Source organism: Triturus cristatus, chromosome 5_2 (genome assembly GCF_964204655.1).
Source record: "Triturus cristatus chromosome 5_2, aTriCri1.1, whole genome shotgun sequence".
Classification (NCBI taxonomy): domain Eukaryota; kingdom Metazoa; phylum Chordata; class Amphibia; order Caudata; family Salamandridae; genus Triturus; species Triturus cristatus.
Window position 1 is genome coordinate 407,132,907 of NC_140588.1, and position 26,782 is coordinate 407,159,688.

The window sequence follows — 26,782 nt, forward strand, 5'->3', positions numbered from 1 at the left end:
GGCAAAATTAAGATTCTCCTTTAGCCTTTTCACTGGAAGCACCATAGCAAGTGTGTACAGGAATATTAGTAGTAGTGCCATCAAGAAAATGTTGTCACATGGTAAACGGTTTGCTAAGGTCACCATCAACCAGTGATGACTTTGTTGAGCCATACGATAAGTGTTACTTTCGGTGTACAGTGAAATAGAACGTTTTTTGGAGGGAAAACCCCAGGAAAATGGCTACTGGGCTACACAGGAGGTCTGTAGTAAAATTATTCGGTTTAGTGTAGGTTACTAAAACATGTCTTTGTAAAGCCTCACTGTAGAGGGGAAATGTTTTTAAAGGCTACAGTTTGTATGAGTCAACTAGCAATGAGCTCTGACCAATTTAAATGCTTAGGTTTTGTTTGTCTTTGATCTATACAATGCTGTGTAATCAACGTGCAATGATTTAACTTAGCAGAGTAGTTTGGGACTGTCATTATGTAACTGTATTGCAAAGCTTGAAAAGCAATTTGCTTGTGGCAAGGAAATAAAAGACTGTCTCATAGCATAAAATCTAGAATTCACAGCAATAATGCAATTTTAGTCAATTATGGAAATAAGTCATACGTGACTTCATTGCGAAATACTGGGTTTTGAAACATTTTGATGCACATTTAAGGTGGACAAATCAAATTTACTTTATTACTCACACTAATGAATGTTCCGTAACTAAAAGGCACTTGGTTGTCTGAATAAACATTTAATGTTTGAGAAAAATAAAAGGAGTTACATGAAAGAATGCAGGTTGGTGATACAGGAGCAGTCACAATCTAGGCAAAATCAGTTCAACTCATTAAGTCACGTGACTAGACATTAAAATAGTGCCTTAATGTTGCCAACATTAAATGTCTCATCTGGGTCCCGCTAGACTGTACTGGTGAACAAGTTTGTATTTTCATTTCTTGACAGAGACTTGCATTGGAGAAGTTTTATTTCAATATTTGGAGACAATTGAAAATAATTTTTTGCATTTTTTGTAAAGTAAAAGTATAGCAAAAAAATTGCATCAGTGCCATCTGTTAACAGGAAATGTGTGTGGGACCCTGCATCAACCCCGATGTTATATATACATTGCCACTGAGAATAATATCGGAAATCTAGTCCAAAGACATTAGGACTTCAGTTTCCGTTGGTCACAAAACTAATATGCTAACAAAACGTTACCAACTATTTAAAAAAAAAAAAGACAAAAGGATAACATAATGAAAAGCAACGTATTAATGTTTATTTCTAAATTATAAGCAACAGAATATCAGTCCCTTATTTATACAAAAATACCTGAAAGGTTACAATTAGTTCACAAGTCAAAAAGCTATTTACAGTATGAGGCAAAGCATACTGAATAAAAGTTTTGTCTCTTTAAGGTAATACCTTGTGCATTCCCTGAAAGCTTTCCTCCATTTAACAGTCACTAAATTTTGTACTGTGACAATATAATTTACGATCAGCATGTTTTTGCTACTAGAAAGGTGCATTGATTGGTCAAACTGTCAGGTATTTAGTGCAGAAGAGTAGACAAAACAACTAAAAACTGAGGCACATGTTTCTTCAAGAATTTACAGATTCTGTATTTTTTTCACAACCTATTCTACACAACTTAAAAAAGTGTACTACTAAAACTTTGATTACCAAAACTGTTTGGCATTTTTCTTAGACATATTCAAGAATGCTACATGAAGTTTTTTTTATTTAGGAAAATAACCGACAAAGAGAAAAGATAAAAATTCAACAGGCTCCAAAACAACCCTGAGCATCCCCTTTACATTCATGTCATTTAAATACAAAAATAAACTCAAAATGTCCTTCAGTCCTTGGTTTTGTAAGCTGGCAGCCAGCTGAGTAGGCATAAACTTGAAGGCTCCTCCCCTTTTACCCCCTGCACCAGGCTTTTTCTTTACTTCCGGTCTGATTTCATAAGCAGAAGGGGGAGGGTAGCATCTGGGGAACAAAGCAGTCTGAATGCCACCCAAGATGTCTACTATTTCAGTTTGTAGCAACAGCTGGAAAGGTACAAAAAAGTACAATACTATGACAACCGATTAACATGCAAAAATCATGATTCGCTACTGAGAACTCAGTCTAGTCTTAGCTTTTTTTTTTTTCAAAAGATACATAAATATACATAACACTGCATATGTGAAATGTCTACTTGTGAAAAGCACTGACGGTAATGGAAAATGCTTGATTGACAAAATGCCAGCATGCAAATTAGTTGAAACAAATTAAAACAAGTTACGGCTCTCAAAAGACCACTGGATTCTGTCAATAGTTTCATGGATTACAAGATAACAAATGCAGAGGTCAGTTTCAGGATGGAAGAAGACCATCAAAGAAAAGATTCCAAAGTTAGAAAGGTGGGATGAAGAGAAGCAGAGTGATTCAGTTTCCAAAAGAGGATAAAGTTGTAGTTTCATATGCAGCCAAGTCACCATTTAGGCGAAAATAAAATCTGACATACTCACTTGTCTCAGAATTTGTTTGAGGTACGAGAGCATTTGGTGGTTTATGAAACTGGTCCACAATATTTTGTGCAAGTATTTAGGTTTGATTGGTTCAAGTCACTTGCCTTAACTTCCTTTTCGCCACCTTTCACCTAAAATGCAGTTTATTCTCACTTCCATAAGCTTGATGCAGTGCCCGAAAATGCCAGGTAGTGATCCCTATGCCGGAAGATGCAAGTCTGTCCTGAAGAAGACTGCACAATATAGGCTGCACAGGAAATGATTGGGTGGTTACCTCTGTCAGAATATAATCCGCAAGGAGGATTTTTCAACAAGGTCTACGGTAACAGGCTAGCTCTTAGAGAGCACAGCAAGTGCTCAAAAAGAGAAACTCAGGTAAAGCACAAGGTTAAAAGGAGAACAGTGACCAGCCAGTTGAACTGAAAACAAGTCTATGTGAATGAAGTTCTGTATAACATTGCCCTACTGTGACAAGTTGCCATTTTAAGCTACCAACATGGACTTTAAATTTCCAAGCAATTTTAGAAGCCTCTTAATAAACCCAAATGTTGTCCTACAATCCCATATTTTCCTGTTGCAGACAGATTTAGAATTCCAATGGTCCACGCTAAACATTTTCTTACTTTAAGACCACAAGAATAAAAACTGGTTACACTGACTGCAGAGTTCTATATAATAAGCTTAGAACAGCAATACAATGATGCTGAATAAAGAGCCCGGATCAGAAAGTCAGTTGTGTACTTCAGGGTAAAAGCTGTTCAAAAAAGGAGAACCAAGAACTAAATTCAGAATGAAGATGAAGAAAGGGGTGCAGAAAACGTGTAACCCTTTCAATTCTAAAAATACCAAAAACTAGTTTCTACTCTTCATATCTTTAGTAAAGGACACTGTTCGCTCACTCTCAGAGCAGACCCTCTGTATGACTAGTTCTGGGAGACTGAATGACTCATCCACAAACAGGTCCCCTGGGAAAACTGCTTCCAATTGTGATGCACTCAATATTTAACCTTTCAGTTTGCCCTCCCCAATCAGATGCCACATGAACAAACTAGCTACCCAGAATCTAACATCCTAAATGCCAAGTTACAAATGCTCACCCTTTCTTTAAAGCACAATAATTTTCAGAACACCGGTTCTTTCAAAACCAAAGCGGCTTAGTGGTTTATGAAAAATTTATCAATTTTATTTTTCATCACCATGGGTTTAGCATCCATTGTCAAACCCATAGGTTTCATTATTTTACTAGGATTTACATTCAGAATACCATTGATAGCTACTGCGCTGCATTGACATTAAAATGAGATCACTGCCACGTAGTAGAATTTTGGGCAGGGATGACTACCATGTCCTTGATCTAATGGGCATCACACATGGATATGCACGGCATAAAGGCTATCAAATGGTACTGTGAGAAAGAAATGTTAATCACATACAACAAAATAATATGCCCTGCTCAGTGTGAGGAAGGAAAGTGGCCAATCAACTGAAATATATCCAAATAGTTGGAACACAAAATGGGTAAAGCAGGTTCTTTAAAACAAGAATCTGCCAACCCCTGCAAGTTTTAATAGGATAAGAAAACGTTCATGTCGCTAAACGACCTCAAAACACTCAGTTTCCAATCACCTTCCCTAATGGCAGATATATCCTAAAAATTTGTAAACAGAATAAAGGTACACATAACAATCAGTGTAATATCAAACATTGCAAGCAAACAAAGCACTTGTGGGACAGAAACCGATATACATGGAGATGTATATCCAGGGTTGGGAAATCTGAAAAAAGATTTTTCCAAATATTTGCATCCTTTTCACGATTTTAGATTGATTGCGATACACCATTGCATGCAAGGGTGTAAGTAGTAAGCTTTTTACCAGTGAAAATATTTTTCCAAATCTTCCCTCCCCAAAAAGTACAATATTAATTTTAAATTGGTGAAGGCTACACAACATAGTGTTGGAATAAAAGCAAGGTGGGGGTTAGGCAACAGATAGGACTGTTTGAGACCTATTGAAAATAAACCACCCTTCCCATGGTACATCAGATACATTTTCTTTTAAAACCCGCACAATGGCAAAAATGGGGATTTTGAATCCTAAAAATGCAATCTTACTAGATTTAGCTATGACACTTTTCAGAGTACAAATCAGAATAAGCTAAAAAGTTTTTAAAAGTTGCTGGGATAAGGGAAAAGCTGGCGGCGCAGAAACAATGGTAGGGTGGCAGGAGGAAAATTCTCAATATATATACACAATGAAAAAAACTTGCAATTAAAGTACAATCATGTCTTCATGTATACGCAGACATTTCATAGTATCAAATACTAGATGTGATTTGTAAACTACAATACAGTGTTTTTATACCATTACCTAAATCACACCCGACCTGTGTCACTCCAGCATGTTACATAGTGTTTCTGAAAACCTCCTCCATATTACTTTATGCAGGGTGTCCCAATGGTGTGAAATTCACTAGTTGCCTAACTCACAGCCCTTCAGTGGTCAGGATTTAGCTTTTCTATTGGCGGCAGGTGAGATGCACAATTCCTATTTTCCCATTAAAATGCACACTTCCAAGATTGTTTTGTTGCATATTGCATCACTGCATTTACGTAAAGAGAAAGCTGGTTGAAAAAAATCTAGAAATCACAGATTACAGAGTTGAAAAAAACACTGATTACTTTGTCCTACTAACTGTAGGTAGACTAACGACATTTAATATTTTTCACACACAAGTAAAAAAAAAAAAAAAAGTTCCAAATAAGTGTGGCCATTCAGCTTAATCCTATTTAGTAACAGTCAAATTTCCCTGGAAAACAAAATAAGCTAAAAAAACAAACATGGCAACAAAAAAGTTCAAATGTTTGTGCATAGAGGTCTGATTAATACATTGCATGACCGAGCACCACTAATAATGCCTCGGCCATACTGCAGCCATTTTACTCTAATACCCAGGATTTCAGGAGAAACCAAAGAACTTTATGCCTCAAATGAAAATCTAACTGTAGATGACAAGCTCTTTCCTCCAGAAAATCACAGCGATGAAATTCTTACACTCCATTCAGGTCAGTGCTTGTCGCTGATTTTAGGGTTTAGATCGTAGACCAAGTTCCACATGAATTACGAATGCCACATCAGCTCCTAATAAAGGCTGTACTTAATATCCAAGTTAAGGAGTGCAAAAATGTGATACAATACAAAAAAAGTAAACACACTAGTCTTATTCGTCAAGATTAATCCAGGGCAAGAGCTTAGAGTTTGATTTCTCTTCACAATTCGCTTATCTGTCGAGTGGCCCAGCTTGGTCATTTCCAGTTGCACTGTAATTATTTGGATAATATTTTCCTCTGGGAAGCCAAGACACCGAACAGCTTTCATAGACATTGCACAAACCAGTAGTATATTGGTCTGTTGACACCAGTCTCCTTTTTCCCCAAGTCACCAAGGTGCACGATATCTATCAAATGAACACCATATACCAAATCGACCAGTGCGAACTTCTGACAACTCAACTTTCCAGCTCCAGTATATAGTCAAGGCAAGGTGCAATATAATCGGGTCATAAGGCCACTCTGATGCAGTGGTGTTTTAGCTTGCTCGGTAACGTGCCTTTGTTTAGCTGGTAGAACTCTACAAGCTGGATAAGATCTGTGAATTTGGTGTTCCCATCAAGGCTGAAGAACGTCTGTCCATCCTCCTCACACTAAAGGGAAAACAAAAATTCAGCACATTAGCTCTCACGTGGATTTTGTCAAAAGAAAGTGCTATACTGCAGTAAGTTTCTAAGAAGTCAAATGAACGGCAATTACATCTTAGAGTAACTACTACCACTGGAAATTATTTTTATTTTGTTTAGCATAAGAGGTCATTCTAGCAAACAAAGCTGCAAAACAAGGAAGAATGACATTCAGCAGTCAAGAGAAACAATGATCTGAGTAATGTAATGGTGGACTGCAGCACAAATTAATTGGGGGTCTGAAAGTAAAGTCTGTAGGAATTAGTGCACAATATTAGGGGTGGAAGAGCGGTCTCCAGGCATTTCTTTCAATGTATTATTTTTTTCACTTAACTGCTTAACTTTGTGAACATGACTGTTACCAGTGAGACAGCTAGGATGTGGATGTTAAAGTAAAGGAGCAATAGGGTTTACAAGGACAGAACAAAAAATTAATTTGAGCTATAGGAATGGTTTTGCTACGGAGTATTTAAAGGGAAGATATGATGCAGAGTTGTGTCAGTATTTTAGGTCTCGGATGCAAAAGGACGTAATGCTTCATCAAAGGGAGTGCTCCTCATAGGGCCATCGCTGCAATGCCCTTTGAGCCGCACCCACCAAATACTGAGCAATCACAGCTGGGGCAGATGCCCGATTACAATTACGCGAAAAGAGGCTACTTGAAATACCACTTGCTTGCCTCCTCACATTCTAATTCCGGGTGAGCAGAGAGGTAGGTCTCTGGTGCTGTCTGTGGAGGACCACGCGAGATCAACCTCAGCTCTCAACAGGTAGATTCTCTCAACACATCCGTAAGACTTTTTACTTTTACCCTTACTACCTTACTAACAGTTATTTAGCACCTACTGCTTTTGACCTAAAGGGACTTACATATTGCTCCAAAGGGTAAGATCTCTACTCTAATCTTTGGAGGTTTTACCATCCTATTCAAGTCAGTCATGCCATGTATGTCCTAAAACAAGTGTTTGTTGTTTTTACATGTGTTCACCTTCCTGGCTTGCTGTATGTATGTACACCTTCACTTTGCAGTGACTTTTCAGCACCAATAAAAGCATGAGTAGTACTACTGGGAGGAGACACGAGATAGTAGTCCCCTACTTGAAAAGCACCTTGCCATTTGTTATAAAAACTGATCTAGAAAGACCAGTTTTTATAGTAAATGGCAAGGTGCTTTTCAAGTCCTGATTTCTATATTTTCTGTAGGTCGGACAATCAAACAAGGTATTTACCTACAGGGCAGTACCTGGCACTACACATTCCATCCTAGGTGTGGGACAGAGATATTTTTAGGTCCGGAGGAAGTGCCATGGATCCGGATGAACCATCATCAAGGCTGTCTTGGTCCATTGCGCCCTTATGATGCCACTCTATCGGTTTTAACAGTCAACGGAGCCATCACATTAAACACAGTTTTGTATCCATCAGACTGTTTATTTTACTTTTTTTACTCTACCCTACACATCCCGTGTTCACAAATACACGCATCATTACCTAAAAATAAAAAAAAATCATAAATCGTAGGGCATTTCAGCCCTGACCCTAAGAGGAGCACGCCCTATGATGCAGCATTAAATCCTTTTGGATGGGTGAGAGCACAAAAGAATAATCTTTAGGATCCCCTAGGATTCTCCAACCGATTCTCTTCTCATTTTCTACTATAGGAACAGTACCTGCTCGTATTAATGAAAGTATTCTGGAGTGTGGGAACTGGACCTTTATCAGTTCCTGATCCCCGCTTCATTTGCATTTAGCTTTATTTTGGAGGAGTCACACCCCAAACCCCCTCCACTCATGAAGCTATGTCCCAGCTGATCATCAAAATTCAGAGGGAAGTCTATATACACAAACCAATATGGTAATATCCTGATCTAGGCAGCTGAGCACAACCTCAAAATCTTCAAGCTCCATTCCTCCCCGCTGTGTGCTGCTTTCATCTCAGACACCCCTGCAATAAAACCCCGCTTCTTCCATTTCCGCATCCCAGTCTCCCCCCATGGTACTCACTTACTTGCAGCCCTATCCCAACCACCCGCCCCAATTCAATGCCCCAAGACATCATCGACCAGCCCAAACAGCCCACCCCCTGCATCCCTATCCCTTCACTTCGCCCCCTTCATTCAACAATCCCCCATATCATCTCCCCCTCTACTCTCCATCACCACATCTACAGCAACACTACATTGTCAAAGCTGCCCCTTTCAGCAAAACCGTTACTCAGACTCACCTCCAACTTCACCAACTTGGGTTTGACTTCCTTCCACCACACTGCTGACCTCACTGACATACGGACTCATTCCAATGCATTTTATCACCGGACCTTCAAACCAACCGCCAACCTAGAGCGTGCCGGTCTCTCCTGAAGCACCCCCCGATGCTATTCCCCATTTCTCATCCCTCCCAATGGCCCAAAAGCAGAACATTACAAAGACCATCTGTAGACATCTCCCAGACTCCCTCCCCCCACACCTCGTCTAACCCCCCAAATGTTCTCCATATCGGCCCATGACACTGTTGACAACTCTGAATACGCCAACCCTTACCTCCTCGCCCCACCATGGTTCCTGGTGACTAGTTCCAATGACCCAATGTTCCACAAAGCAGGCACTAGCTACAACCCTAACACTCCCAACTCACCACCACTGAACCTTTCCATCTACTGCATGCCACCATTCTCCCCAGGTAAATATATGCTGCCCATTACATCTCATTACACTCCTGCCTGGTATCCCTCTCGACCCAAAACTTAGCAACCCTATTCACACCTCACCAACAAGACTTTCTCAACCCACTCACTCCTCTCCCGGACAAGCCAACATTTAAGGATACTCACTTCTACTACCCAATAGAAAATCTCAAAACCTCACCACATCTGGCAAAGGAGGCACCCATCACATTCCCCAACACATGACCCAACCACTCATGTCACTCTCCCCAAACACTACTCCCTGTGCCAACCCTCCTCACCTCTCCACATCTCAAAACAATTCAAGTCCCACTCAACACATCCTCTCCCCTCCCAATCTACTTTTCAGTTTTGCCAACACCGTCCTAGTGCTATCGTACTACAGTTATTTTAAAAATGGTGACAATTCAGAGGTACTACTACCCCGTTTCCATATTGCCTTACTGCACCAAACTATTTGTGAATCTGATGTTGCCCAGTAACTTAGTATGCATCCGTATAACTACAAGTTCTTTGACCCTCAGCAAGTGGGTTTTCAAGCAAACATTGAAACTGTGATGCTATTAGACATTGATGACCTTAGGAAGAGCTTGGTTGTGGGCCATGTTTCGCTTTAGTGCCACTTGATTTGTCTGCAGACTTTGACATGACATGAAAAAGTTTTTCGAAGTAAACCACGTCCTGGACTCCTCCAAATCAGGCTTCCAAAGCAACCACAGTACGTAGACAGCACAGCACCGATGACATCCGCTCCCTTCTCGAAAGAGGAGAGAATGCAGCCCTCATCCTACCGGACCTCTAGGCTGCTTTTTCCCACTACACCCTAATCACGAGACTTCACTATGTTGCCATCCGCGACAAGGCACTGGACTAGATCCACTCCTTCACTGGCCGGACACAGAGTCAGACTACATCTGTTACTTTCAAAATCTACATAGATCAGCTAAAGAGTGCCCCAGAGTTCATGCCGGAGCCCCACCCTCTTCAATGTCTACAAGGCCCTCTCGCAGACATCGTCAGAAGCCACGGACTCAACATCATCTATGCCGACACACAGCTGATTCTCTGCCTCACCAACGAACCCACAACCGCCAGACCCAACTTCCAGAGTGGAACGAAGGCTGTCACCTGCATGAAAGACAGCTGCCTCAAGCTCAACTCGGACAAGACCGAAGTGCTCATCCCGGGTCCCACCCCCTTAGCCTGGGAAGACTCCTGGTGGCCAGCCTATCTGGGACCCCCTCCCACCCCTAAGTACCACGCAGGCAACCATACTGGACTCACCGCTCTCAATGACCGCCAAATCAACTCCGTTTCCTCAGCCTGCTTCCTATACAGACTGCCTGCTTCGAAAAGACATTCGGATGGATCCCCATAGATTCCAGAATGACTGTCACCCAAACACTCATTACCAGCAGACTGCACTACAGCAATGAACTCAATGCCAGCGTCACCCATAAACAACTCCAGAAACTACTGAACGCTCAAAACGCTGCAGCCAGACTGATCCTCGACATCACCCAAAGCAGCCACATCACGCAACACCTCTGATAACTCCACTGGCTCCCAGTAAGCAAGAGAATAACTTTCAAGCTCCTCCCACATGCCTTCAAAAGCACTCCATAACAAACAGCATACCTGAACCACCGCCTCACATTCCATGTACCGGCAGACAAATCTGTCTCGCCCATTGCGCCTGGGCCTCGGTCCCCAGGATCCACAAGACCAAAACTGGAAGTTCCTTCTCTTACCTCGCCGCCAAGACCTGGAACACCATGCCCATTCACCTCACGCAATCCGCTTCGCTGACCCAATTCAAGAAGGACCTCAAGACCCGGCTCTTCAAATGATCCTCCACACCCAGAAGTACCAGCAGCCACCCATCCCCATCTGCCCCCCCCCAATCCTCAGCACCTTAAGACACCCTTAGCTTCACAAACCCCCGATTGATTGGATCAGTACATCTTGCTATGCTGTGCAAGGGCTGCTGGCATTTGAGTTGGCACAAATGGATAGCTTCATTTTTAAATAACAGAGCTCAAGCAGTCCATTTGTCCTCATTTAGGGTAGTGGAATTTAAAGTTGATTGCAGGGTCCCACAAGGCTGGTCTTTCTCACCTCATCTGTTCAAAATTTTGCATTCAACTTCTAAAACAGGAGAAGAAATCTAAGAGGTATAATACTAAAACCCATTTGTTGATTAGGTCTATGATCAACTAAATGAAGAATCAGATCAGAATATAGATTGCAATATTGACATATAGAAGGTGCTGGCAAGTCCTAAAAAGATTCAGGTACACTAGCAGATTTATCAGTAATTGCAGAAAAAATATTCATCCAAATAGTTGGCGATGTGGTTTCTTTATGTTTCTATTATGAGAGTCCTTTGTAGAGTTCATGACAAAAGGATCTGCCAACACGTGTTTATGGGCTTGCGGGCCTGGGGATTTTTTAAGCTTGGAAAAGAAAATTATGATTTGAACTCCATATTATTTACATTAAACTCAATAAAGAGTCAACATTATACTAAGTATAACCATAGGTGCCACTGCAAACACTAAAGTGGTGAATTCTAGAGAGGTCTCTTCAATAACACTTGTGACTTTTTTGAGAGACTAAATTCGTATAGCGAAAAGACTGGAAGAAAAGAAAACACACAATAGAAAAAGTAAATAAAATGATAAATATGCATTACTGTTTTCAGTAACACTTCACCTCTGGCTGAATGGGGATTCCGTTCATTTAATGTTAAGAATTTTACATTTCTATCAAGGCAGGATCAAAGAAATAATATAAACAAGTTTAATGGACTAGGGCAGGTATATAAGATCTTGGCTAGGTCTAAATAATCCTTAGCAAGGTGGATTGTATCCTGTATTCTTTGTTACCTTTGAGAAAAAACAGGCTGCCAATGGAAACACCAAGGGCTCATTCAACCAAGCGAAAGCAACTACTGCACCTTGGATGAGAAAAGCCCATTCGAAAAAAGCATGTAAAAGCATATGCAAATATTCTACAATGAAATCATTAAAACTTACGCTAAAATATACGGTTTCTATTCCAATGCCAGATAAGACAGCACATCCGTAACAATGCTTTAAATATTTTTTTGGCTTACATTACAAGATGCAAGTACTAAGTTTTTTTTGTTTTGTTTTTTTAAAGACTTTTATATAGCGCGAACTAGACCCAAGACATCGGGTATCTGAGCGCTTTACATGAGCACCAGTTTCATTACAGAAGGACACATTTATTTTGGTTAGGCACTTTGACAAGAATGTAGAGTTTAAACCAGGATCTAAAACTTAAACATAAAAAAAAGCACCACAGAATAAAACAAATGGAAATGAAATATGGAAATGAAATTGTGTGTAATACATTTGTTACATATAATATGCCATATCAATAATGGCTAGAGTCAGAATAGATCATGCCTGGTGTGGCATAAGCACGTTCAAAAAGAAAACAATCAAGACAGTTCCAATTTGACAGCAGTGAAGAGGTCTGCATTACTGTTACTTCCATTCTTGTGGCGTAACTCGCCCAATAGGATAAAAATTCAATGTAATTCCAGTCTGTTTTAATACGCAACTCCATATGGAGACACAGAACACCAATCCAGAGGCTGGGACAGCATTGCCATATTTAAAATGGAAATTGGGTCCAGTTTTATGATGGCTCTGTCTTGCTGAAATACTCTCAATGCCACGAGCAGACAGCGAGAGAGCAGTTCTAGCCAGAGGAAACAGGACTGCACAGAGAGCAGGGTCACCGGGTGCACTTCCCACTATAGTACCCTTGTAAGGAGTGTTCTTGCACCATTCTTTTTGGACACCACTTAACTGGGGGTGAGATTTCTACTCTATTCTAATATTTCTCATTGTCAATTAAAATTGTATGAAGCAGATGGATAAGTCACTTACCTGCATTCCAAGTCCTGCATCTAGGTATCTTCTTTGAAAAGCTAATTTGGTTTTCATTACGTGACGAATACAACCTCCAGGAATAAGTGTTATATCCTCACTGTGGTATTTAATACTACCCAGCCTAGCGGTCTCCTGCTGCTCAGCCAGAGCGAGAGATGGTATTGGAATGTTGGTGTGAATGTGATTAATGCTTCTCTACATTATTTTCTAATTGTTTTTGGGAAGGATGAGGCTATTGCTTACTATTTATTTATTATTGCTTGACAATATTTCTTCTACCATCAGGTACGCAGTGTTTTTACTCTGGCGAAGTTGCTTTTAGTTTTGCTTCCCCGAGATTTAACATTTTCTGTGATTGTATATTTTATTGCCGTGTCTATAGTTATTTTCTTTTTTCTTCACACTTTGTATTCTTTTCTAAAGAAGGGGATAATGTTATATCCTCACTGTGTTATTTAATACTACCCAGCCTAGCTGTCTCCCGCTGCTCAGCCAGAGTGAGAGATGGTATTGGAATGTTGGGATGAATGGAATGCCTGGGTGCCTGTGTGGATGAGTGGTGACAGTTGGAGATGGGATGAGCAGCAGGGAGGCTGCTCATGGTGGGGATGGTAACAGGGATGGTTTAAGAGCTGGAAATAGAGCTGAAATGGACTGTTGTACTTATTACCTGGAACCAATAAAGAAGTCCTCAAATTCTACATGGCTGCTTGTGTCAACTGGTGTAAGGACACAACAAATAGTCTTTGATAAACATTTTAAAAAGAACAGGCTGAGGCAAATGCTAGTACAATCCATGCGGGAAGCTGCTGGTTCCTTAGGTTTTCAGCCTGATTTCCAAAGGAGAAATTATCTGCATCTTTAAATCTGAATCCTGTGTTAAAAGGTTACTCTTACAGCACATTTGTCTAGCCCATGCAGGGCACATAATAAAATCGACCTAGTCACAACCCATGCATACCTTTTCAAAGCAGAAGCATGCAAATTAAAAACACTTACTGGTAGGATTTGAAAATGTTTAATTTTCTGGTGATGGCAGAGTGAAAGGACAAACGCCTTTGGGTTACTCTGGCTGTCTCTCAGAAGGAATAGCCTACAGGGAGAAAACACATCTCTTAAAACAATTCATGGCATCTTTCATGGGTTCATCAGTTTTGAGCTAGAAGTGAGGTAAGCCAACAGAAGAGGTTCCTATGTTCTTCTCAAACATTTAATAGTTTTCAGTTCTACTGCTGCAGATGGAAACAAATCACACTTCCAGCATTAATGTTCCATTCCTGCATTCATTCTTGCTTACCCAGCAGTCATGGTTCTCAGTTAGTTTAGACAGTGTATTGTTCTTAATCAATCCGCCACCCTTTACAGCATTTAAAACAATAACATGCCCTCTGTAGCAGTGTTCAGCTTGAAAACATTCATGCATCCAAAGTAGCAGTCACATCTTTTTTGTTCACCACCCAATACAGTAAAGCTGGACTCATTCTGCTTTCACACATTTTTCTCTTACTGCTGCAAAAATCCAACACCTTGACAAATGTTGCATTGGTACACAGCTCGATTATTTTAGACTGGTGCCAGATGAGGCCATTCAAAATAAAGGTTTGAGTTCTCAGACTGCTCAAGACACCCTCAGTAGATCACTCTGTTCCCTCCTTCCTACTTCCAAATGTCACCGAAACGGTCCCAATCCCTACATGCTATGTCCACAGGCTAATTCTTTCCTCTAAAATCAAAAATTTTTACAATATGAATCTATCCAATTAATGCTGAGCGCCAAAGTTGTCAGACACTGTCAAACGTCTGAATTCGGGCTACTTCCTATTATGAATTATGCTCCTTCTGCCTCTTTCTGCTCTCCTTTGGTAGAACTAGTTTCACATCCTCATACTTTGTTCCAGTTATCCGCTGCACCTTTCTGTAATTCCAATTTAGCTCTGTTAAAAGCTTTGCTGCAAGTGTTTCAATTTTACAACTACTGGGATAAACGCTTACACATAAATCATCAGATATGGGATTAAAATCTTGAAGCACTGGTAAATGCACATTACATCAATGAAAGAAGCACTGAGAAAGCAGATAGTTCTCACTATTGGGACTTCTTGGTTCTGCCAATGGTTTTTAGAATTGCTGTACAGCATCCCCTATGCTGTGCTGCATGGCTAAAAGGCTTGCCTCATTTTATAGGATTGCACGTGATCCAGTTCAGAGATGGCTGGACTGTTCCTATTGGAGCAGAACCAAGACTGATTTGCATATCACTAGGTGTAATCTGAGGTGGCATGGTGGGCAAAAACAAGGGACTGGGATGAGGGCTGAGTAATTACTAGTAGGTGAAATTAATTTCAGCATTCCATACATCACTTTGTTTACGTTAGTACAAAATGACAGCTTTTTTTTGTATTTTTATTCAGCAATCAGCTGGAGATATATATATATATTTTTAAAACAAATATTTCCTTTATTTTCATAATCTTATACTTTACATGAAGCATGTGGGATAATACTTTTTGAACAAAAGTGCATGAGAATCTACTTTGCATTACATAGGTAAACGTATGTCTTCGTTGTAAACAATATATACACGCTTATAGTGTGCTACATTTCCCATAGTAATTATCACAGCACGTATTTGTAAGCCTTACATCTTCCAGTCCATATTGAAGTCCACAATTCTTCACGTTTCAGGCTACTACAAAACTGGGAAACAAACCCCAACAAATTCCCTCCTCCCCCCCCTCCCTGCAGCCCCTTTGTTGACATATAGGTCTATCTTGTATACATATTGCCCATAACGTTAGCTTAGCTTACAGCAGCATTATACAATAAACTATTATTGCAATGGACTTATAAGTATGTCGAACCTTGGTACACCAACGCTTGTTTGCATATACATCGTTCGGGCGTTGCTATATATTGATCTTTCATCAGACTCGACTGAGTGCCCTGAGGGGTGGCATTATAGTCCAGGTCTTCTGCTTTTAGGGCTTCCAACATAAAATCCCAATCTAATGCTATCGGGTTCCTACGCAGGCCCCTGGCCTACTCCCTCCGGATTTCAGAACTTTCTGCACTGCCCCAGCGGAGCAGATTATTACACCACGCACGAGCTGAAGGGGGATTCTTGGACTTCCAACGCATTGTAATTGCCCGCGTTGCCATCGACAGGTTCACAAATCTGTATTGTACTTTGTATTTGGTGTATGCCTTATGAAGACCCAGAAGACACTCTTCCATAGTATAAGGTATGTTCCGGTCTGTGGCTCCATGCGTGTAACAACTAACCGCATCCCAAAACTCTCATAGGCGCAGGCAAGACCAGACCATATGGGCTAGGTCAGCTCCCTCACAGTGGCATCTCTGGCAGTGATGTTGGGTCTGCGGGAACATCCTATCTAATCTGTGTGGGGTAAGGTATGCTCTATGTACAATCATTGTTTGGATAAACTTAAATTTGGCATTACGGGAGGTTTTCCAGGGGTGTTCTATGATTTTCTCCCATTCCTTGTCCTCAATGGCCCTGTCTATGTCTTCCGCCCATGCATTGCGTAATGAAAGAAGGGCGATCTCTGTATGTGCCCGAATTCCTATATACAGTAATTTTATCAGGTGTCTCCCACGACCCAAATGATATAGTGCTTTAATCAGTTCAGAGCTGGAAATAATGTTGTGCAAAAGTGTTTGAGTAGAGAGTTGGGGGAGCAATATGTAGGGTGGGAAAGCAATATGTAGGGTGGCAGAGAGGAGCAACACATAGGGGGGATGAAGCACATGGGCTACAGGAACGTGGAACTGTTGCCGAAAGCATACAGGCCATAAAGCAACGCAGGGGAGAGCTACAAACTGGCAAGCAAAACACAAAAGAGCAGGAGAAAAACAGAGGAGAGAACACCACAGAAAGCAGTGGAGGGGAAAGCAGTAGGGAGATATTCTGAAAATACATGTGCTCTCGTTTAGAGCTTAATCAAATAGAAAAGAATTAGTGTTTCAGAAATGAGCCGATGAAGAACAAGTAATGCATCCATCCTCCAGGGGAGGGATAAACACAAGAAGAGGAAGTAAAGCTCACACAAGCGGAGGAATAAACACAAGAAAATGAGTTATGCCAATTAATGGTAAGCAATGGGTGAGCGCTAATTCCACTGTAAGCACACAAATCTTTTCTGCAAGACAGCTTGCACTATTTGGAAGTTGAGCCCTAAAAATGAATTTACAAAAAGATGCTAACAGATTCTCAAGACCAACCCACATTCAACAAACTAGGATGGGAGGAGGTAAAGAAAGTTTGAGCCATAAAGCATGTGATTTTGGAACTCCCTAGTGGAAGACATTGAACATGCTTGGTCCCTCCAATACTTTATTATTACTCCTCACACATACCACCATGTGTCCTCTTCCAAACTCTTTTATGCAGTAAGCTGCAGTGGGGGAAATTGGTTCCAGAAAATTAAATCATTTATCTCTAGCCTGAATGTATTCTGTGTGCACCCTCTACGCATTTCCTGAACACCAGCCAATGTGGAAGAACAACTCAAGCCTTCAGATGATGAAGCACTACTCCAATCCATTTTCTTCGATGTTAAAGATCCTGGACAAGAAATTAAAATGTTTGTGGATTTCTGAATATAGATGAAAGGGGCCGGTCCTTTCTTGATTGGCAGGAGGTATGTCAGAGTGTGCAGTGGGTTTGATGGCAATGGTTTTCATGCTGGCATGAGACTCAAATGTTTACTAGAACAGACTATTTTAAGAATGTTTGCAGGCTAAGCAGCCTGGCACCAACTTGCATTTCATAGCCAGAACATTGATTTTTTTTTTATTCCATAACTTGCTGTTGCAGTTCAGTTGGACGGTTTGTTTGGAACGTTCAAATCTTTGACCCCTTATAGGGCTGTGATCAGGAACAAGCATTTGTGTGTATTATGGACCGATTCTGCTAAACATTTCTGAAGACTAAGCACTTTCAACCTGAGAAAATTAAATTTGACAAACGGGTTAACCTGGCCGGATTTTGTTTAAATCTCATTTTTTTTTTAATCCTCTGCTTCATGGCATTATTTTGGTGATCCTGTATAAGCCACGTTTCATCTGTCTAGTTTGACAGGGACAAGAGCTCTGGTAAGCTCAAGCAGAAGTCACATCAGAAAACATGGTACACTCCTCAGCATCAGTAGCTTGGAAGAAGGTACGTTTTGTTAAGAGCTATAATGTGCTGATCAAAAAACAGGTCTGACTTTAAAATGGGTTCACCATAGCTCCAACATTTCCAGGCTACGGGCACTAGACAGTTTTCAGTTGATCCTTGGCATAAGGATTTCAGTTTAAGACTAAGAAGAATGGAAAGTTATCCTTATTCTTCAACGAATTAAGCACTGTCAAAGATTAAGTGCTGGTACCCAAAGCGTTGCTCAAAAGCCCACAGCAAATACCAGCACACAAAATGTCAACGCTACACAGCCTGGAATCAACCTTACATCCATTTGACCAACTTCCAGACATTCCTAATCCTTAATCTCTTGCAGGTTCCTGCTTCCTCTCTTTGATGGTTTTCCAGTCTCTCTGGTGTGTGTTTTCCCTCTTGCTCTCAGTAAATGTTGGATGAGGTCAAATGAATGCCAGTCCCAAAAAATGAGTGCTGGTGGGCCTCACCAGCCCCAAAAAGGAGCTCCGGTGTCCCCCCACCGGCAACGACCTGCTTAAATTAAATCAGATATCAATCCATATCTTTTGAATACCTTGGGGACTGCAGTTGGTGAAACTAAATTATGTCCTCAAAAAACCACATGAAAATATTGAAGTGATGTGCAGACAGAAAGCATCCTCAAGGAGCACTGCAATAGGCAGTCTGGTCATGGAAATCAAAGTCCCAATTCTGATTTGTTAGCTTTGTTTTGATAGGTAGGAATGAAACCATGGAATATTAACTGAAATCTTGGTAATTTTACCATGTGGTTCAAATCCGGAGGTCCACCAGGTTATAAGTGCCGACTGGTCAAGCAGGTATATAACTTCTAGTAAACGTAATAGACCTTTCTGTGATATCAGCTAATGCAGAATAAATAGTTCTAAAGCGAGATTACCATTGTGGAGGATTTCTTTTTAATTGATGCTTTCTTGGTGATGGGGCACACCATCTTCCAAAATCTGGCTTGGCAAAGTGAGATTGGATATCAGCAGACATCTGTCTGGAATCTGCATAGGTTTTATTTTTAGCATAGTTTAGTGTGGCTAAGGCCTTTAGGGGCTGAGATGGGTCAGATTGCGAAGGTCAGAGGGTAAAGTAATGATATGATCCTTCAGCACAGAAGGGCAAGTATTCAATAAGCAGTGGTACAGGTAAAGTTTTGGAGATCCAAAGACAGAAGCTTAGAGTATTGACAGGGATCCACACCTTACAAGATTAAAAACGAATCTAGTCTGAAAACCCCAACTTTGGTATCCAGACAGTTTGTCAAGTAAAAATATTAGACAACTGAGTGCACTGGCAGGGAGTTTGAAGATGTGTTTCTTGATAAGGAGTCAATGCAGTATGTCCTGGCAGGGGTAATATCATTGTAACTCTTCAGGCTTTACACACTTTACTTTTTCCAGTAGTCTCGGTGTGGAGACCAACAGTGCACTGCAATGGCTGAGGCAGAGCTTGACCACAGTGATGAACAGTGAGTTTGGGTGAGGCAGAAGCTGCATGATGAGGCGGATTATTTATAAGAGAAGGTGGTGGTGTTGGAACATTCTTCAACAAGCTGTCAACAGTGGGTGAATAAGGACTCCAATAACACAACTGTGAATGTTATATTTAGGTGGGAGCCCTCAGCATGTAGTCAAAGAGAATGAAAGATGTTCTGGGCTAGCAGGTGCAGCTCTGATTGTGAATTCATTGCAATTACCTATGTTTGAATATCACCACTGCTTTGCTGTGACCCATAGACAGCCTCCAACGTTCAAGTATATCTGGGCAGCTTTTGCATGCATAGGAAAAACCTATGCCTTCCCTTAGTACAATGCTTGCAAACCAGGAGAGAGAGTTTTTAATAGGTGGATGCCCCTCTGGTACAGTTTGACCTACTGAGTGTTACCAGAGAAGAATGCCTAAAACACTGCAATGTAGTTACATATGTGCATTTGTTCTATGCAGCACAAAAGTAAGCTGTGGTTCATGATGAAGCCTGTGTTATGGGCTATTATGATCAGGACTCATTTTTAGCAAACCTCTATCATAGTGAGGAGTTCCTCGTGTTGTGGATGGGGTTTCATCCTGAAAAAGAGAAACTGGTAGTCACAAAGTACTGTTCTGCCACTTGTAGCTAAGTATTAGGGCAGTATATCCCATTTCAAAGGCCATAAGCATGCTAAATAGGTGAGAGATGCGTCAGTAATTCACCGGCATTGCAGTGTCACAGCAGAAATTAAGCAGCAGGATCATATTGGAGTGAGACAGATCCTTCATCGCGGGATGAAATGATGAGTTGCATGATTGAGGTAGTGGAAGCTGCAAAGCAGAGGTTTGAGGGGAGGTCATGAAAAATGATCATGTTAATTACTTTGACATTAGAGCCCTTGCAAACAGGAGTATAGTTGCAGGATGACAGGAATACAGTGAGAAAAGGCCAGCCTCCTCATGGTTGTTTGTAGTGAATAAATCCTGTCCTTCAAGAATGTCAAGGACTCTTTCTATGTGCTTTGACATCATGCAATTAACCACAATAACACAAACATGGGAACAATTTTTTTTTAGCAATTTACTTACCCATCCACAAGACCTTGCTGTTTAATAATCCTTTGTGATTCTTCTCTAGAGATCCTGCCATGAAACCAATGCTGCGTCCTATGAATGACTGTAAAGGACAATGAAGAAAATCCATGTGGTCAAATTAGTATAAACATAAAAAATAACCCTTTAATATAGTGACATGCAGCCATCTAGAAAGTTAGCCTGTCCCAAATCATTTATGCACATGTAAGTTAAACACTTTTCTCAGATGCGCCAACAACGGTTTCCCACATAGCAATAGAGGAAGAGCCTAGTTTATTGAAGATTTGTCCTACCTTATGACAGCCTTAAACATACCTAGACAAAAAATTATAACTATTGTGAAGTGATTTTTTCTCATTTAAGCCCGCAATTTTCCTCTTTCGCAAGAAAATATAAAAGTAAATTGGGATGTTATCCAGATGTCATCTTTTGACCAACCACCATTTCCAGTTATTTTCACATTTTCTGCCATACATAATATTCTATGAGTTCATCTTGCAAGCAAATTGCAGTGAAAGCACATATCTATAATGGTCCTATACTAACCAGCACCTCACCATAAAACTGTGCACTTGCTATACCATTAAAGTCAATTGAAAGGCTCAAGTGTTGTTAAAGGTCTTCGGTACATCCACTAGGATTCTCAGCACATGCCCTGTGCCAGGTGATGAACAATCATTCATCAATAAAAACAAACCAGAAAATCACCCTGAAAAAATATGGTTCAATCCAATGGACACCAAGCACAAGTGCCTTATTCACTAAAGCACCAACACTGAAGATAAACCCAGTGAAATATAGTCTTAGGCGGACAAAAAAAATGGGAACAGGTTCTTGCACAACTGCAACGGATGTGAAACTGTTTGAATATTAAGTGCTTCACAGGTTTCAGAAAGTAATTGCAAGAAATGTAAAGTCATTTTTAATTTTTGGGTAAAATCCATTTGTCTGTAGTCTTAGTCAACTATGATGTGAAATACTTTTTTCAGCAGACACGTTAGGGCTCAGACCATGAATCCACATGAAAAATGCTCATATTGATCATATATTTAGTTCCAATTGATTGCTAGTCACAAAACTGCAAGTTAATTTATGCACCCAAGGCTGTTCTAGTCAACTTTTGTGCAAATTTGTCAATCTTCATATTCAATTTTCCATTGCCCACAAAATCTCCAACTGCTAACATTGCTCTGGCTTCCCACTGAAGTAAGATTAAGCCAAAAAATGTATTACTCAGTCCTACAAACAGCCCAAAACGTTGAACATTTTTGTAGGCAGTCTCTAGACGATACAGATGCACTGCTAATTGAACCTTTTGCTTATGGACAACAATGCACTCTGACCCAATGTTACTGTGCTACCAGAATCTGTGACTTGCTTCACCCTGCACCACTACTTCACATTACATTCATAAATATCCATACTGGAGGTCTTGGACCACTCCTTCCTCCATTGACTTTCTAGATCAGCCATATATACATATTTTATTGCCCATTTTAATTTGTGACAAGCTGGTTCCTGCTTAAAACAAGTCATCCTTACTGACGGCTGTCTCCATCCTTCAATTCTCCCCCTCATTTTGCTACAACTCTTGTTGCCATCCTCTCCCATTATAACTCTTCTCTTCATTTTGCCACCTTATTTCAGTAGCATTAACACTGGCAGGTCAATCCATAGAACATTTCTTTTAAATCTTTTAATCAGAGCAGGTGGTTTGGTTAAACATTTAGCAAATCACCTCAGACACTGGTTACGTTAACAGATTTATATAATGCTGCATTTCATTGGCCTCGGAGCGCTGTCCATTTTCAAGAAAAACCTTGCAGGGACTTGTTCTAATTTAACCCCCTTCTAGAACATTTTCCTGTCTCATGTATCCCACCATCTACGAATTGAGATCAGTAAACTCAGTGAGCATCATTAATTTGACTTCTCCACATTATGCTTGTGGGTGCACCCTACAATTCTTCACCGTATCTGTGGCCACCGAATAAGGACTGTAGACATTGTACTTGCTTCCTTTTTAAAAATATAAAGAGGTGCAGAGGTACTAGGCACTGGGTATGCCAAGCTGGCAATAGTAGAAGGAGTACCACTCAAAGGGCTAGATTCTGGCCCATGACCAGTCTCTTCAGGCATGACTGCATGGGCGGTCAAGAATACTTGTTAATACACACATTGGGACAAAGTATATCTCTACAAAACGCAAGCCATTCATGGATTTAACTTTGTTAAAGGATTTTGAGGTTCTTTACTAAGGACAATACAACTGTAAGAAATCCACCTGTTAGTTTGAGGAAGGAGAGTATCCAAATACTTGTGCTATATTCAGGATAAAATGCAGGCATGGGGCATGGTCAAAGGCCTGTGATTTATGGGCAACATTCCAGAATCGGCAGGCTAGTGTTCCCTATGACACAAGTTCCATATTCTAGTCAGTTTTTTAGGTTGATAAAACTATTGAAGACCCCATGTGGTGAAATACAGTTGCAAGTGCTTACTTGACGAGACTATCAGTAGGCCATGAGAACATTATTGCAACATTTTTCTAGTGCCTTTTAAACATTTTCATGCAAGTATAGATAGCAATATGGGAAGCTGCAGGTTGGCAGCTCCAGTTACCTGTGCTGAGTGTAGAAGGATGTAATGGACTCTGGCTACTCAAGACATTCATTCTTGAACTTCGCTTCTGCAAAACATTTAGAAGAATTTTATTGCTCTTAACAGAAACGAACACAAACTAGGGAAACTGTAACTTGGCAAAAAGCAAAATGCAATTTCAGCTTTATTCAACCTCTGCGGAAACTGGATAGTAGGAAGTGTATTAGATGGCCAATGTTTCACTTAGGAGTACATAAATGTGCTGAGAACCAAAATGTACTGCAATTATTAACTTGGAAATTGGACAGAAAGTTGCAGGGACAGTTGTAGTAAATGTACCTTGCAGTACTTTAGGACGGTCAGGTTGGAGCTTATGGTGCTACAAGTCGAGCCCAGTTGCAGAAGGTTGTCATGCTCTGTAGTCCACAAGGGGAGAGGTGTGGCGCAGTGGTCAGAGCAGCTGACTCCATGGCACGCAGATCACGGTTCGATCTCCGGCACCGGATCGGCATCATATGACTCTGGGCAAAAGCTCACTTAATCTCCCTGACTGGCCCCAGCACCTTGAAACCTTAAGGGGAGATATGTTTACGCTTCTGGAATTACTACTACATGGTTGCACCAACTGAAACCCCACCGAGGAGACTAGGCTTCTGATTAACAAATTACAGCCCTCTGTAGTTGCAGAACTAAGGTATGTTTATGGATTGTGTAGGTTTACTATGTTCACAACACTTAGTTTTACCTTTTCTTCCATGAACTAGGAGCAGGTAGAGTGAATACAAGTGTGAAGCTGACCAATTAATGGGTAGATTTAGAAAAGACGTGAAAATCACAGAGCCACAAATCCAGTTTGCTTAGCGTCTTAAGGCAGACACGAAAACAGACCACAAATCTCGCCAGAGACCTCCAAATGCCGCAAGACTTTTGATGAAATATATAAAACCCTGCAATACTACTCAGTAATCTAAGCGTAGTTTAGCATCAACGACTTTAGTTTCTACCAGTTTCTAAACGACTAGGCTAATTGCCCAGAAAGTTGAAACCTCTAGCATGTAGCCTGGCGATGCCCTCCATAAAGTAGCAATAGACACCTCTCTGTATTAACCCCTTCGCTGCGGCGGGAATTCCGCCGCAGCGCTGGGGGGTGCGGGGGGGGGGGGGGCAGCGAGGTGGCGCTGTGCTCATGACGGAGCCACTCCGTCATGAGCCACGGTTGAGCTGTGCTCATGACGGAGCGGTTCCGTCATGACTCCGCCCAGTTGCGTTGTCCCCCCGCACAGGCGGGGAAACAGCGCCGCGTGGGCGGAGCGGCCGCCAACGGTCGTGGCATGACGGAACCGCTCCGTCATGAGCACACGGCAACCATGGCTCATGACGGAGCGGTTCCGTCATGAGCGGGGAAGGGGTTAAGCAACAAACAACTGGCATAGAACAGACATGGCCCGCAAATATTTACACCACTGCATCAGATGAAGAGAAGAGCATCATTCCGTCGACAATGTAGACATACACAATATGCTTTCCTTGCTCAGAAGGACCCTTTCTCAAGCCTCCAAGCCATACAAAGCGCTGTCATGCATCATCAATACCAACAGGAGCTTAAAACCAACTGTGCATGTTTTAACTGGCACAGGCCTGCAGGGGTACTCGTTTCAGGTCTTTCACTAGGATTTACGCATTTAATCACTTCCCCCCCCCTTTTGTATTACGTACTTCTTGCAAAAAAAGGTCACTGTTCGAAGAACCAACATCATATCTTCCAATGTACCATCTACTAATTGTTGATGCTCCTGAAATCTCTGGCAAAACCAAACTCTTGCAAGTTTGTTTAGGTTTTGATAGAGCTTTTGACGGGGTGCATCCTCAGAAAGAATCGAGACAAAGAATTTTTGTGTGGTTATGGTGTAAGAAGATTGATAACTCATTATCATTATCCATCACAACACGCTAAGCCTTGCTTTGAAAACAAAATTAATTGGAGGATACCAGCCCCTAGCACCTATTATGAAACTGACTGCCAGCCCAAAGAAAGTTCTTACGCTGGCCAACTCAAGTTTTGCACTCTATACGAGTACGTGAATTGGATCATGTCATTTTTAATGTCCGTAGATTGATACTGCAGAGTAAAGTTTTTCTTCAACGGCATCTTCTACTGGCTACAATAACTCAGACAACTAACTGCCCAGAACAAGCACAATTTACTACCTACATCAGTAGTTGCAGAAAAAGAAAAACTCAGAACAAACATGGTTTAGTAAAAAACAAAAATCACAACTGGGTCCAATGTTTACATCAACCACTGATCTAAAAACAAAAATAGCAAACCACGCTGAAATACTAGGGAACTATGTGGAATTAACTTGGCTAGAATGCCCATCAATAATAATTAGGGGAGTTTGCCTAAGATTTGAATCTTTTGAAAGCTACCCTTCACTCTAACCTCAGTAAACTAGACAAGTTGGAAAATAAAAATAATTTGCTTCACACACCAATGAGAGTGATTGATGCCGACTGCTACAGCAGGTTTCCCACCTGTAAAACCCCAGGCTCTGATGAGATTCAATGCTTTGTCAGTGCTAGCATTGCTATTTGCACAAAAGGTTCAACTATAGGAAGAAGTCTACCTGTGATATTCAGTGAAGGAAATATAGAATTTTCTTAAAACCCTTAATGGACCAGACTAATTAAGTGCCATACAGCCTCAGACTCCTGAACATGGACAATAAAATATACATTAAGGTATTGGCAAATAGGATTTCCAAGGTGTTCAAGTACGTGGTGGGAGCAGACCATTTTTCACCAATTCGTTTAATGATTTAAGTTATTTCTTATCTGAGAAATTCTGGGGTAATTTCAATGTGTTATTTGGTCAGTTCGCCTGGTCAATAGCCAAGATCTATCAGGAGGCAGGTGCTCAACTAATCGTAAGCTGAGTGAGGGGTGTAAGCATAGCAATAAGAGTCAGATTTGTGCTGTGTGCCCCTTTTATATGCCCTATTTATTACATTCTTGCGATGAAGATCATATACACTGATAGTTTATATTACATTAAGCAATGTGTCACTACTAGACCAGAATTAGATTCAGAAATAGCTACTGACTGCATCTAACCAAAGAGCACTTTAAGTTGACTGCACATGCTGCACTTTGTGGCTAGCAGAGGAAAGGGACTGCGTCTCGTTCATGGAGAAGTCGTTTCCAGAGACAAGTTGAAGCAAGAGACTAAGGGTCAGTTTGCTGACCTGTTTGCAGAGCAGGGGATAACAGTTGAAGAATCCCACTGGTACAAGTTGGTAGCTGTAGGAGAGTAGGATCTGCTTCACATGGGTACCCCCACTTTTTGCTGGTGTTTCACTGTTTTTCGACCTTTGTCTGGCTGTGGCCCTGCTAACCAGGACCCCAGCCTAGCTTCTTCCTCTCTAAAATGGTTTCCATGTACAGTAGGTACATCTCTAATTGGATTCTGGAGTGCCTTATAAGCCCCTAGTATATGGTATACTGTGTAACTAGGGCATAGTTACCTCAGATGCCTACCAGGGGCTGAAGCATGTATTATTCCACCCCTGGGAAGCACTCCAAAATGATACCACAGGTC

General features: G+C 41.0%; 1 protein-coding gene and 1 pseudogene across 7 annotated transcripts in view; both read right to left on the reverse strand.

Moving 5' to 3' along the window:
• Window positions 1-1,230: 1,230 nt before the first annotated feature.
• The window catches only part of GRB10 (growth factor receptor bound protein 10), a 642,351-nt gene continuing 616,799 nt past the window's right edge, over window positions 1,231-26,782 (reverse strand). For all 7 annotated transcript variants that reach the window (XM_085607304.1, XM_085607303.1, XM_085607300.1 and 4 more), the window contains 4 exons: window positions 23,206-23,272; window positions 20,578-20,665; window positions 13,833-13,926; window positions 1,231-6,191 (listed from right to left, as the gene is read on the reverse strand). In XM_085607304.1, the coding sequence (XP_085463430.1) occupies window positions 6,048-6,191; window positions 13,833-13,926; window positions 20,578-20,665; window positions 23,206-23,272 (393 nt within the window). In that variant the 3' untranslated portion in view covers window positions 1,231-6,047. The remainder of the gene's footprint in view (window positions 6,192-13,832; window positions 13,927-20,577; window positions 20,666-23,205; window positions 23,273-26,782) is intronic.
• LOC146823075 (cytochrome c oxidase subunit 7B, mitochondrial pseudogene) lies at window positions 12,423-12,887 on the reverse strand (annotated as a pseudogene).